This window comes from Tasmannia lanceolata, unplaced genomic scaffold (assembly GCF_043159265.1).
Source record: "Tasmannia lanceolata isolate RefF3 unplaced genomic scaffold, GAP_Taslan_0.1 ptg000037l, whole genome shotgun sequence".
Taxonomy (NCBI): Eukaryota; Viridiplantae; Streptophyta; class Magnoliopsida; order Canellales; family Winteraceae; genus Tasmannia; species Tasmannia lanceolata.
This window is the reverse complement of record NW_027518714.1, coordinates 59,075,468-59,089,204: the sequence shown is the minus strand read 5'-3', so window position 1 is coordinate 59,089,204 and position 13,737 is coordinate 59,075,468. Positions and strand designations below refer to the sequence as shown.

The 13,737-nt window shown below is 37.9% G+C and overlaps 1 protein-coding gene and 1 pseudogene across 1 annotated transcript; both read left to right on the top strand.

The window, feature by feature from the left end:
* Positions 1 to 116: 116 nt before the first annotated feature.
* LOC143862317 (uncharacterized protein At4g15970-like) lies at positions 117 to 2,811 on the top strand. The gene is made up of 3 exons (XM_077373340.1): positions 117 to 280; positions 1,202 to 1,561; positions 2,137 to 2,811. Exons 1-3 carry the CDS (start codon positions 140 to 142, stop codon positions 2,626 to 2,628), a joined length of 993 nt encoding a protein of 330 aa, XP_077229455.1. The 5' UTR covers positions 117 to 139; the 3' UTR covers positions 2,629 to 2,811.
* Positions 2,812 to 9,766: 6,955 nt separating this feature from the next.
* LOC143862384 (eukaryotic peptide chain release factor subunit 1-2 pseudogene) lies at positions 9,767 to 11,042 on the top strand (annotated as a pseudogene).
* Positions 11,043 to 13,737: the final 2,695 nt, after the last annotated feature.

Here is a 13,737-nt window from a genome sequence, read left to right as displayed (position 1 = left end):
AAATTTGGACAGCCCCTAAGATTGGTAACATGCACCCACGCTAAATTCGCTCACGCGTGTTTAAAAGGAATATTCTATTCTCATATACAAAACGAAATCGCAGAGGGAGAGACAATTCTTCTTCCAAGACTGTAGAAAGATGTTCAGTTTGAGGAATTACAAGCCCCCATCTCCTCTACTTTCCCTTCCAGTTCTTTTGGCTTTCTTCTTCTTAATTTTCTACTTCTCTACAATTACAATTGAATGGAGAGATACACCACTCCATCTATGGACCAAAACTGTAAGGAATCTCTCTAGACTTTCATTCAAACATGATGAGATTGCATTTTTCTTTGTTTAATTTTCCTGCAATATTGTGTTATCTTTAATGGGTTTTTACTAAAAATTGAGGAGATTGCAGTTTTCTTTGTTTCACTTTTTGAGTAATATTGTGCTAGCTAGCTTTAATGGGCTTTTTACTCTATATTAAGATTTTCCTTTTCTTTATTTTTGCTAGATTGAGAGTTCGAATTCTGAATCTTACCTTTTCAATTTGAGTAATGTTTTTTTTTTGTCTAATGGTTTCTTGAGATTAAGAATCCATGTTTGAGATTATTAACTTAAAAAAGCTTTTGGAGTAATTGGTTGTTTCGCATGGTATCAGAGCAAAAGATCATGAGTTCAAACCTTCTTGATGTTAAAAAATTCATGTGCAATGGCCAACCTAAAAGTGGGGCCACATGTGCCACTTGCAGGCCAACCCAAAGAAAGAGGAGGGGCCACGCGTGAGGGGGAGTGTTAATGTATAAAAGATTTAATAACGCCTTCTTCTTTTGGAGTAATTGGTCTGTTAGAATATGTGTGTGAGATCCAACGGTTGAATTGGGTTAAGATCTCACCGTTGGATCATCTTAGAAGTAGATTAGGTAAGTTGGCTAAATGAAGCAACTAGATAAATTAGCCAAGTGGATTAGAAGAGGCAAGCAAGAGAGATTAGGAAAGTAGATTTGATTAGGTAGATTTGATTAGGATTATTTCCTTCTATAATTATCTTAATTCCATTCTATGTTTATCATGTAAGTGCTCTATATAAGCACACCTTGAGATTATTGTAAAGCATCCAAGAAATTCAAGAATAATAGAAATTCTCTAAAACTCTTCATGTTTCACAGTGATTAACAAACCAATTGAATTGACTAAAATGTTCAACTGTTTATAACAGAATCCTGAATCCCTAGAGCATGTGTTGAAGAAAGCTACAATGGGAAACAGAACAGTCATAATAACAACCTTGAATGAAGCATGGGCAGCTCCTAATTCAATGTTAGATCTCTTTCTCGAGAGTTTCCGACTTGGCGAGCAGACGGAGAGCCTTCTTAACCATTTGGTAATTGTTGCAATGGATCAAAAGGCCTTTGACCGATGCCAGCTGATACACACACATTGTTTCTCCCTCACTACCAAAGGGGTCAATTTCTCGGCCGAGAAGAGATTCATGTCTGAGGATTACCTGAAAATGATGTGGAGGAGGATCGAATTCTTGCGTTATGTTCTTGAATTGGGCTACAATTTCGTCTTTACGGTATGCATTTCATAGACACTAATGCTTTCGAATTGATGAACTTGAAAAAATGGGCATATTTTGTAAAACTATGATCGTGGCATTGAAATTACATCTAAAATATGCCATCAACTAACCATGAAAACAAACTATCTATATTGATCTAACCATGCAAATAAACTAGAATCAAAAGAATGATTAAGAACTTACCTTGATCAGCCATGGTGGAGATCGATCTAGGCTAGACCTTCTACTACCTCTCTGGTCAACTTGATCTCTAATGGGGAAGAATCCTACTTGGCTCTTAGAGTTTCACCCATAATAGTACTCTAATTGGCTCAATCAGAATAACGAACTACTTACCTTGATGTAGTTGAACTTTGGGCTATACTAATCATCCATGTCTTTGTAAGGATGAGATGCTATAAGGATGAGAAGCGCTTATTACTATTAATACCCTTTACTGATCACTTTGGTTAATAGGCAACTCCAGTAATTTCAAACTTAATCTCATTCACCAATCTAAACTGTTGATCTTAGACCAATAATTGCCCACATAAGATCTTACATATCTATCTAACCAACTTTGGTTGCAGGATGCAGATATTATGTGGTTCAGGAACCCATTTTCACATTTCATGCCTACCTCAGATATTACAATGGCATGTGATCAGTTTAAAGGAAACTCTTTGGATCGGAAGAACAGAGCCAATGGGGGATTCAATTATGTGAGATCCACCGCTGCCACGATTGAATTCTACAAGTTTTGGTACATGGCAAGGGAAGTCCACCCTGGTTTGCATGATCAGGCGGTTTTCGACATTATCAAATTTGATGGTGCTGTTAATGGAATGGGGTTGCAAATGAGGTTCTTAGATACAGCCTACTTTGGTGGGTTTTGCCAGTCAGCCAAGGATTTTAACAAGGTTTGTACATTGCATGCTAATTGTTGTGTTGGAATTGAAAGGAAGCTTCATGATTTGAGGCTTGTTCTTGATGATTGGAGGAATTTCACAGCACTCCCAACAGAGGAGAAGAAATTGAGGAAATATTCTTGGAGGGCTCCAAGAATGTGCAAGAATCACTGACTTTTTGGGGTCTTCAATTCCCATTCCCATTCTCCCTATTCATTGAAGCTTAGTTCAGAATTTTTCATGTTTTCTCTTGAAGGGTTTAATAAGAACTTGCTAAGGGCCCATTTTTAAATCATGATTTTCTTTCTATATCCTACTTATTTATTTTACTTGATTGTACTTCAGCTGGGCTGTATTACTTCAACAGAAAAATGTTGTCACATTGATTATCAATTCATTGATCTGAATCATTCATCATGTGGGTCTCACGCCGGATAGGTATCTTGCTATAACACACCAATCGGACTATCTTGAATGGAGATTGTTAAAATATTAACAAGAAAAAAGAAGTCTTAATATTTTGTTGTGGGCCACTGCTCGGATGGTTAGGATTGTCTAATCTGACCATTTTGGTAATAGAAGGTATCAAGGTACGATCTCCTTGGATCGGATGGTAAAGAAGAATGATCTAATTTACTCTTTTATTAGTTCGTTTCTCATGACGGGAAAAAAAAAAGGAAAATTATATGGAGACCGAGAGTGCCACCTAGCAGGGGACCTGCAATGAGAAAATGCCATGTGTTCAAAAAAAAGGGGCAGTGATAAATCGACCCCCCAAAATGATAAATCGACTCCCCATGTGTCTATCTCTCTCCTCTTTCTCTCTCTAACCCAGAGGAGAGAAAAAGACACATGGGGAGTCATTTATCATATTTGGGAGTCGATTTATCACTCCCCAAACAAAATCTACCTTTTTATGATTTCCCTAAACTTAAGGTAAATCTGAGGTCACTTGTGATGTTGTGGCGTCAAGCTATTTGTTCGGTCCCCTTTTAGGTCCTACTCCCAGTTTCTCTAGAATTACTCGAAAAAAAAAAAAAAAAAAAAGTGTCTAAGCCGCAGGCTGTGAGAGCTTTTTGGGAATTGTAAATATCTTTTAACAACTAGTTAAATAATAAAAACAAGGTGAGTTAGTCTTATTATTAAAACGTGGTGGTGCCAATATCAGTAGCATATATGTGTAAGCCAGATATTAGGTCTTAAGGTCACTGGATATGGAGTTTTAGCTTCAGAAAAAATGTTAAAAATAGAGATTATAACCCTAATATCGGAATAGTGAAAAATGTAGACATAATTACACTGTGATTCACATAACTCTCGGGGCCGTTTAGATACAAGGATTTTATAATCTAGGATTGTAAAATCATAGAATTTGACAAGGTAAAACATGTATTTTACATTTTTCAGGATTGTAAAATCCAGGTTTTATCTTATAAAATCCCGGTTATAGCTTATAAAATCTACTTTTTAGATTCTAAAATCCAAGAATTTACAATCCTGTATTACAAAATTCATGTATCCAAACAGCTCTGCACATCATAGTTGATCCTATTTTTTTCATAGGTATGCTAGGATTGAACCTCAGACCCCAAAGTTGAAGAGTAAATCCTCAATCTTCAATCCCTACAAACAATACCCACCAAGGCATATGCATGCCTATGTTATATGATTCATTGGTTCACTCATATTCACTTCTGTGATATAATCTTGCACCATCTATGATTTTACTTGGCAAAACCATTCAAATCTTTCTCACCTCCTTATAATTTAGTGTCGCTACCAAGTTGATATAAACTCGTATTCGCATGTTTGGCAGTGAGAAAGGAGTTGGGCCGCCCTCTCATATCGACACACCTGGCCCATGCTATGCATAGTCTAAAATGGTGGGCCCCACCCTGTGCATGGGTGGAGATGAGTGGGACTCACCCATCAAAACATGAAGTGTACGCGTGAGTGTAAAACGGTGGGGCCCAATCATGCTATGTATGAGTGTAAATTGGTAGGCCCAACCCATCAAAACCATGAGGTGTAAAATAGTATCCCTGCCTATGCTATGCATGAGGTGAAAAAATAATAATCTATAGAAAAAAATTAATCAAAGGTCTAGCAGGTTTGCAATTTTTCTTGAAAATATGGGAAATTTTCAACTTTGGAAAACAATTTCCGTAACAAATGAGGGCTAATAAAGTGTTTGTCTATTACTTGTATTCTAATTCACATCCACATGAAAATGTAGATTAATTAATTTGCTAATTAGTCAAAGAGAGAGCTTTCCTCTTAACTTCTTCTATTGGAAAATGTGAATCATATTCTTCTGTTATGGCCATTTCTTATTCCTCGGAACCTTCGATCTAATTAATGTCAAAACTCCTTTTGGACCTAAATCAAAGGGGGAAAATCAGCACCACAACATGCAACCTTTCTTCTATGTAGACCTGGCAAACGGCCGGGCTGGGCCAGGCTGGGCCTGACCCGGACTGTACCTGTCCGGGTCAAACGGGCCGGGTCAAAATGACCCGGAAAATTTTACGGGTCACTAAGCTTGGACCCGCACCCGGTCCGTACCGACCCGCAGATCACCTGGTGTTTTTAATGAATTTTTGTTTTTTTAGTTTTTTCAAGATTTTAATAGGTATGTTGCCAGCTACATTCTCCAAAGGCTACTTCTCGTCCATCCTTTGCAATTGTATGTGTTGACAGATAGTGAAAACTACAAGGAAATACTATTTCTGGAAAGTTGGCTAGTAATAATAAGCATTGAAAGAAGCTACCAATTATATGTACTAAAGTTTTGGAGGAAAATTATGGAAAAAGTGCTGTAAAGTAGAAAAATTATGGAAAAGAGTACCGAAAAGAGTACCTTTATATGACAATTACGTCAGAAATTACAAAGAAGAAGTACAGAAATATGACAATTACGGAAAAACTACTTTATTCCATTTGGGTGCCCCATTCAGTAATGGCCCGGCTTGACCCACGGGTCCGGGTCAATTCTTGCGAGGTCTACTTCTAGATAACACAAACTTTTTGAAAGTCTTTAGCTTGTATTGATATCTTGCATTTGATTTTTGATGCATTTTCTCATATCGTTTGCTCTCCCATTTCTCACGTATATTTCTCTACTTTATGGGATTTGCTAGCGTCCATTACTGAATGCATTTTGCGGATGGCCTGTTGCATCTGAAAGCAGCCACACGGTCTCACTTTTCAGCAGATTTTGTCTTCATTCATGAGGTGGCTGCTCTCAGATGCAACATGCCATCCGCAAAATGCCTTCTGCGATGGACTCTAGCAAATCGACTCTAGCAAATCCCCTACTTTTTATTAGAGGTGTTAATGGACCAGAACATCCAAATCTGAACGGACAGGATCTAGACACATTAGCAAGATCCATAGACACATTATTCATGCCCTCTCATATCTCTCCTTTGCCAGACCCCACACTCACCACTTGAGAAATTAATTTATCATGAAAAAACAAATCACAGTTACCAAACATGACTATAATACAAGGGTTTTGCTAACAAGTGCCTTGGCACTCATTAAGGAGCATTAAAAGCTCTATTTTTTACTGTTTTTAGATGGCAGCCCCCTTTCACCACGTTTCATTAAATGCCCGCTACTTTTGTCAACATCAAGAAAAGATTGAAGCTTTAGAGGGGTGTCTATATCAAAAACAGCTTTCTATTATTAGCATAGTTAAATAGTAAGAACAATTGCTTTGATATCGACACTCCTCAAAAGCCTCTCTTTTCTTACCCCTACCTATTAAAGAGAGGAGTGCCCATATCAAAACAAAAGTGGGTCTCCCATATAGATAACTGGATCATATTCTACGAGAGTTTTCTACCGGAGTGAAAGGTGAGTCCAGGAACAGAGCCAGGGGGGTCGAGGGAAGGGGGCACTTGACCCCCCCCCCCCCCCCCCCTTTATATATATATATATATAGCTGGATCTTTAGTGTAAAAGATGAGTCATAAATGCACTAGACGGGGCTGTAAAAAGTAAAAAAATGGACCAAAAATCTATTGTCATTATTTTCCATTTTTTCTAGTTGTGATGGGCTGATGGGTGGCAGTATAAACCCGTAATTTTCAAAATGTACGATGCGGCCCACTCCATAGGATGATCCAAACTGTCCATTTATTGGGCCACAACGTAAATAGGTTGCGCCCGAAAAATCATTTCCGTAGGATGATCATATCCCTCCGATCCATAGCAAACTTTAATAGATTGAAGGTTCAGGATCATCCTATGGATCTGAGGGTTATGATCAGCCTATGGACATGATTTTTGGGGCACAACCTATTTACATTGTGGCCCAACAAATGGATGGTTTGCAACATCCTATGGAGTGGGCCAAACCGTACATTTTGAAAAATACGGGTGTATGGCCACCCATCACATGATTTCTCTTCTACCCCTTTCCCTGAATTTCCACCCTTTTGCATGTCTTTTCCTATACTAACTCTATTATAGGTAGGGGTAAGAAAAGAGATGCTTTTGAGGAGTGTCGATATCAAAGCAACCATTCTTACTATTTAACTATGCTAATAATAGAAAGCTGTTTTTGATATAGACACCCCTCTAAAGCTTTAATCTTTTCTTGATGTTGACAAAAGTAGGGGGCATTTAGTGAAACGTGGGAAAAGAGGGACTGCCATCTAAAAAAGAGAGCTTTTAATGCACTCGTTAGCAAAACCCATAATACAATAATGGGAAGTGAGCTTGTCTTTTCTGAATTAATTGTATTTTGAGAGCTTTTTGGGACTGTAATAACCTTTTCACAGCTCTTTAAATACTAAAAGACATGATGCCTTAGTGAAAATATCAAAACATGGTTGTGCTGATATCATTTCCCTACAAAAATTCATGCCTAATTTACTTATTTTAAAATTTTGAGAAATAATGTTCAATTGCTCTATAATTTTTCAGGAAACGATATGAAAACACGGTCTTGTTGCCCACTTAAATAAAAGGGAAAAATACACTTAGACCCCTAAGGTTTCTGACACATTCAACTTAACCCCTAATGTTTAAAAAGTTACAAGTAGACCCCCTGTGGTTTCAATTTGTATAAGGTAGGGCCCTCAGTTGACGGTTCGTCCACAGATTGAAGGGTTAGGATGATCCGATGGACCTGATTTTTTGGGCACACCCTATCTATGACAGGGCCCATCAAATGAACGCTTTGGATCATTCAAACAATGTGGGCCCATATCCGAATCCAAACACTACAAAAAACACAGTGGGTCCACATTGTTTGGATGATCCAAAGCATTCATTTGATGGACCCTGACATAGATAGGTTGTGCCTAAAAAAAATAGGTCCATCGGATCATTGTAACTCTTCAATCTGTTGACGAACCCCGTCAACTAAGGAGGTCTACCTTACACAAATTGAAACCACAGGGGGTCTACTTGTAACTTTTTAAACATTAGTGGTTAAGTTGAATGTGTCAGAAACCACGGGGGTCTAAGTGTATTTTTCCCTAAATAAAATTGATATGTTTACTAATGTATGGGTATGTTGGTCATTTTATAAAAAAGATGAGGGTGCTTTTATCAAAAAATAAGCTTTGTTATTAACACGTTAGTTGGTCACTTATTAGGGTCGATCATAATGGAATTTTTATTAGAGTTTTTTTTAATGAAATTTTTTATTTTAATTTTTTCTCATTCTGTTTAAGGGAGAATCATACTTGGAATCGGAATATGATGTCGATTCTGATTCGTGATTCCAGCAATCCGAACGTTGCGGAGGTTTTAGTTACGTAATACATGTTTTACACTACTTTCAAAACGCAATTGTTTCAACCCAAGAGAGTCCAAAAAAACAAAAAGCAAGTATTTAAGAAACAAAACCTAAGGCGTGTTTTTTTAACTGTGTTTTTCTTTTGTTTTTACTAAGGTTTGTAACATTTTTTTTATTTTAATTTAATTTTCCTCTTTCTCTCATAAACTACAATTTTAACTGTGTTTTTCTTTTGTTTTTACCACTCGCTGCTTTGGTAAAGGACATCAAGGCGTCCTTGGAAGTACTCCTTGGAATTTTGCCAGTTTTTTACTTCCTTTTTACTGCTCAGTTCTTTGTTAAATAAGGTTTGTACTTTGTAGTATATGCCATGACTTTTTTTAAATTAGACTCCATCATAAGGGGTTTTCCGAATGGGGTCGACTGTCCTTTTTGCATATTTGTGGGTTATTTTGTTGAGAGATCAACTTATCTCTTGAAGATTTGTTTGGTAATCACCACCTTTTTGCCCTTTCAGGTTCTTCTTTGGTTGTTGTTTTTTCACATATTCATGTTATTGTAAATATGAATAGCTTCACTCATAAGGTTGCAGATATTTGAGTGGAACTTACAAAAAACCAAAGTCCAGTACTTTTGGTAAATATTTACAATGAATTTTACTTTGTTCTACTTTAGATTTTGATAATCTCAAAGAGAATGCAGTCTGAAATCCTTGAGTTAATGTCTTAATAAGTTTGTTTCACAAATATACATTTTTCTTTTAGTTGAATTTCAACTCAATCTTAATATTCCCAGTTATATACCAACATATAAAGCTGTTATTATTCCCATGGTGAATGGGATTCCGAGTGCAATAGTGATATTTCTATGCCAGTTGGATCGAAGATCTTGATTATCGGATTGGTGATCTAAGGGACCTGGTTGCCCAATCAAAGTTCTGACATTGTCTAATTGTTGATTGAGGTCTTAGAACTGTCCAATCACATACTTTTGGTTCTTGTTCTGAACAATCCGGTCAATTCGATGATCCTGGGTGATCTAACCACCAACATTAAGTTTGTAGCCGTTGATCTGGATGATCCGATCACTCTGATTACCATAGCGTAACATACGATCCTCGATCGACTAAGATACATCTTCCTCATTGACCGCTGGTGGGGCCGGGTATTACATCCATTCATATAGAAGCCTCAGTTTTGTCATTTTTATGAGATAGATCCTGCTAGACAGGACAATGCTAATATTAAGAACATTGTTATGATATTCTTGCACTACTGAGCAGATTTTGAGATCTACTCTAGCCCCTATCTGTCAACTTCTCTTGTTCACGATATTGTACTGTATAGTGAAGTCATCAAAATACCTGTGTGGTACGTGTTATTCAACTGTATCTGTCACATGTCAAGCTCTTGAGTGCGTGTGTTCTAGTCTCAGCCTGCTTTTTTTTAGCACTCTCTTGATTCCCCAGTTTATGATGCAGCATATTTATTTGAATCTCAGGTTCTTAGCATCTGTATTTGTGGTACAGGTAAAATTGCCTGTTTTCTTTTTATCGCAATGGCAGATGGTGATGAAACTGATAACAATATCAAGATATGGGAGACTAAGAAACTCATCAAGGCACTGGAATCCGCAAGAGGCAATGGGACTAGCATGATCTCTCTGATCATTCCACTACGTGATCAAATTTCCCGTGTCACCAAGATGCTTGGTGACGAATATGGAACTGCTTCCAACATTAAGAGTAGAGTTAATCGGCAGTCTGTTTTGGGTGCCATTACCTCTGCTCAACAAAACTTGAAGCTTTACACTAGGGTTCCTGAAAATGGGTTGGTGTTATACACGGGGACCATCGTGACTGAAGATGGAAAAGAAAAGAAGTTCAGCTATGCCTCTGAGCCTTTTAAGCCCATAAATGTCACTTTATCTGTGTGACAATAAATTCCATACAGAGGCTTTAAATGAACTACTAGAATCCGACGATAAATTTGGATCATTGTTATGGATGGAAATGGAACCCTCTTTGGCACTTTAAGTGGCAATACGAGGGAGGTGCTTCATAAGTTCACTGTCGATCTTCCAAAGAAACATGGAAGAGGAGGGCCCGCGATTTGCTCGAATTCGAATGGAGAAACGCCACAATTATGTGAGGAAGGCATCTGAGCTTGCCACTCAGTATTTCATAAATCCTGCTACTAGTCAACCGAACGTAGCAGGATTGATTTTGGCTGGTTCTGCCGATTTCAAAACGGAATTGAGTAAATCTGATATGCTTGATCCCCGCCTCCAGGCAAAGATACTTAATATGGTTGATGTTTCTTATGGAGGAGATAATGGCTTTAATCAGGCCATAGAACTGTCATCAGATATATTATCGAATGTAAAATTCATTCAGGAAAGGAAACTGATTGGGAAGTATTTTGAAGAAATAAGCCACGATACTGGCAAGTATGTTTTTGGAGTGGATGACACGTTGAAGGCTCTGGAGATGGGAGCTGTTGAGACGCTGATAGTGTGGGAGAACCTGGACATCGATAGATACGTTTTAAAGAATAGCAGCACCGGGGAGAAGATCATCAAACATTTGAATAAGGAACAGGAAGCCAATGTGAGCAACTTCCCAACTGAATTAGAAGTTCAAGATAAATCATCCTTGCTGGAGTGGTTTGCTAAAGAGTACAAGCGTTTTGGTTGTACTCTCGAGTTTGTCACCAACAAATCTCAAAAGGGTTCCCAATTTTGTAGAGGGTTTGGTGGTATTCTCCGATATCAACTCGATATGAGGTCGTTTGACGAGGTCAGTGATGAAGAGGTGGATGATGATTCTGAGTAGCAACCAATGAATCAATTACCCGAGCCGGTGCAGGGAAAGCTTGCACCGGCCAAGCCAGCTGCGCTCTGAGGTGTACCATTGTCGCTGCATCGTCATCACCCAAGATGTTTGAGGTTTTGTATCTTTCATTGCCTTTTGCATTAAAATTACCCCTTACTGATATTATTATTTTTTTTGGCATCATAGCACTTCATGAATTTGCTTGGTTTCTGATAGCTAAGTTTTCTTCCTCTTTTTTGTTCTTCCTTATCAGAAGAGCTTAGCTTATGTTGGTGATTGGATGTGATTGAGCGCACACCGACCAGCTGTATAGACTTATTAAGAAGACCAGAGCTCCCTTTTGCCACTAAATACCGCAGGACTTGCTTTTATCTTTATGGTGGCCCTGGTTCTTTTGATGGGATAAGAACCAACAGACTTCTACATTTATATTCCAAAACATCGCTTCACTACAACATTATGGTATGTCTATTAGTATCATTTGGTTACTGTTAACTTTCTCGCAGTTGAAGATATCTAGTTTTTAGGCATTCATGTGTGCCAGGGTCTACTGTGGGGCTCTATCCAGTCCACTTCAGTACAACATTATGATATGCTCAATATTATAATCTCTCTGCAGGTGCCATTATGGTCGTCTTAGGTTTCATGGTTGAAGACTTGGTTTTTTTTTATATCTATGATCTTTAGTTTAATGTTGAAGACTGGTTTTTTGGTATTGTTTGTGTGTGCACTTGTGCTGTCATTGATTTGACGTGGTTACCATAACCTTATTTAATCTCCTCTGTAATGGCTTCTGAAGATGGATAATCATATGAAGATGTTCTATGATACCAATTTTTTTCATTAAAGGCAAATTTTTTTATTTTATTTTTGTTGACGTAGGATGTCCCCACCCCCTTCGGGAGTAGGACTAGTCCCTGCGGATACACGCAACGACACACACACCACATGTATCAGGTAAGTCGGAGGCGGGATTCGAACACTCGTCAACAGGGAGCATACCCGTGACTTTATGCCGAAGAGCCAACTGCCTCGGTGTGTAATTAAAGGCAAATTGGGTCATTGCATTTGGCACTCTTAGGCTGCGTTCGGATTGGAATTGGCATCCTATTCTGATTAACCACTCACCTGAATGGTAAAAAGATTAAAATAAAAAATTCAACAAAAATTCCATTCTGACCAGGGCAGAATCAGAATGCTACCTCTTGGGGGAAGGAAACAGATTCCTGCAATTTTCCCTTTAATTCTGCCCTGGTGTAAGTTCTGCCCCCTGATTCGAATGCTGGAATCGGTTCGGGATTGGAATAAGATTCTGGTTCTAGTTCCTTATTTTGGTCTTATGATTATCAGCATTGTTGATCTATTGTGCCATCGCAATCGACTCTGTTATAACTCTGATCATCTTTTAGGCCCTGTTTGTTTTGGATCAATTGTAAAAACAGTGAAATAATACCTTACTTCGTTTCTAAATGGATCAAACTGAATTTGTCGTGGGACGTATTATGTGCAACTGACTGTAGCATTCCTTCAAAGAAAACATTACCTATAATGCTCTACTCAGTTAAATTTTGTAAATTACCTACGTTTTATCAGGCCTGGAAATGGGCTTTGTGCACATAATTGTCACTTGCTAGGCTTGGGCCTGACCATAATTTCGGCCCAAGAGCACTGTATCTTCGCCCTATCTTTTGAAGCCCGCCCAGAAGTTTTGGGGTTCTTTTGGATTTGAAGTTGAATGTCACTATTTGCATAGTATACAAGGCTGACGAGTCCATGCCTTAAAAATAGAGTACAGATAATATGATGAAAATAGAAGTTGACGGATAAAGAGTGATAAAGTGCAATGGATGGACAGTAGTCTACATTTAAAGACCAAAAGAGCATTGGCGAGGTCCACTTGATGAACAGCTTGGGTTCTTTATTGGGTTCTATATATATATTGAATAAAATTAAAATAAAATAGAATAGAAAAGATCAAAGAGAAATCAAAGTCCCAAAAGATACCCCTCAATGAACTAGAAGAGTGGTCTAAGGAGTTAAAAGAATCACTCCCTTTTGAAAAATAAGGGTATTAGATGTGTCATTAAACCTTAATCTCCTAAAAAGCAAGCATTTTATTGGGCGCAACACTAAACCTAATCAGTTCTACAAGCCAGCCCTACATAAAAGAAAAAGGAAGTGATATATTCGCTCCCGTTTCGTCCCTTGCCCACCCCATTTAGTGTAGTTATGACCATGGTTTTAAATTTCGACTGAAATCCGAAATTTTGGATTTCGGTGGGGACCCAAACCGGTATTTGGCGAAATTAGAAATTTCGCCATTAGAAAATGCCTTTTTTATTTTTTTTAAAAAAACGTTACAAAATTTCAGAATTTTTGTTCAGAATTCTGAACGAGAGTACCAAATTTCGACCGAAATTTCAGTTTTTCGGAAGTCCGAAACCGGTACCAAAATCGAAATTTTAAACCTTGGTTATGACTACTCTTTTTACACTACAAGAGGGTGGACTGGACAAGAAAAGGGGGCGACTATATCATTTTCCAAAAGGAAATTTGAAAAAACAGGTAAAGACATTGAAACTAGTGTTAAGGAATAGATTAAGAAAAGGCAATCCACGACATTGATAAGTGGAGAGACAGCCATGTATTTAAAAAAGAAACTTTTATCAGTAGATTTTGCACTAACCCCAGAGAA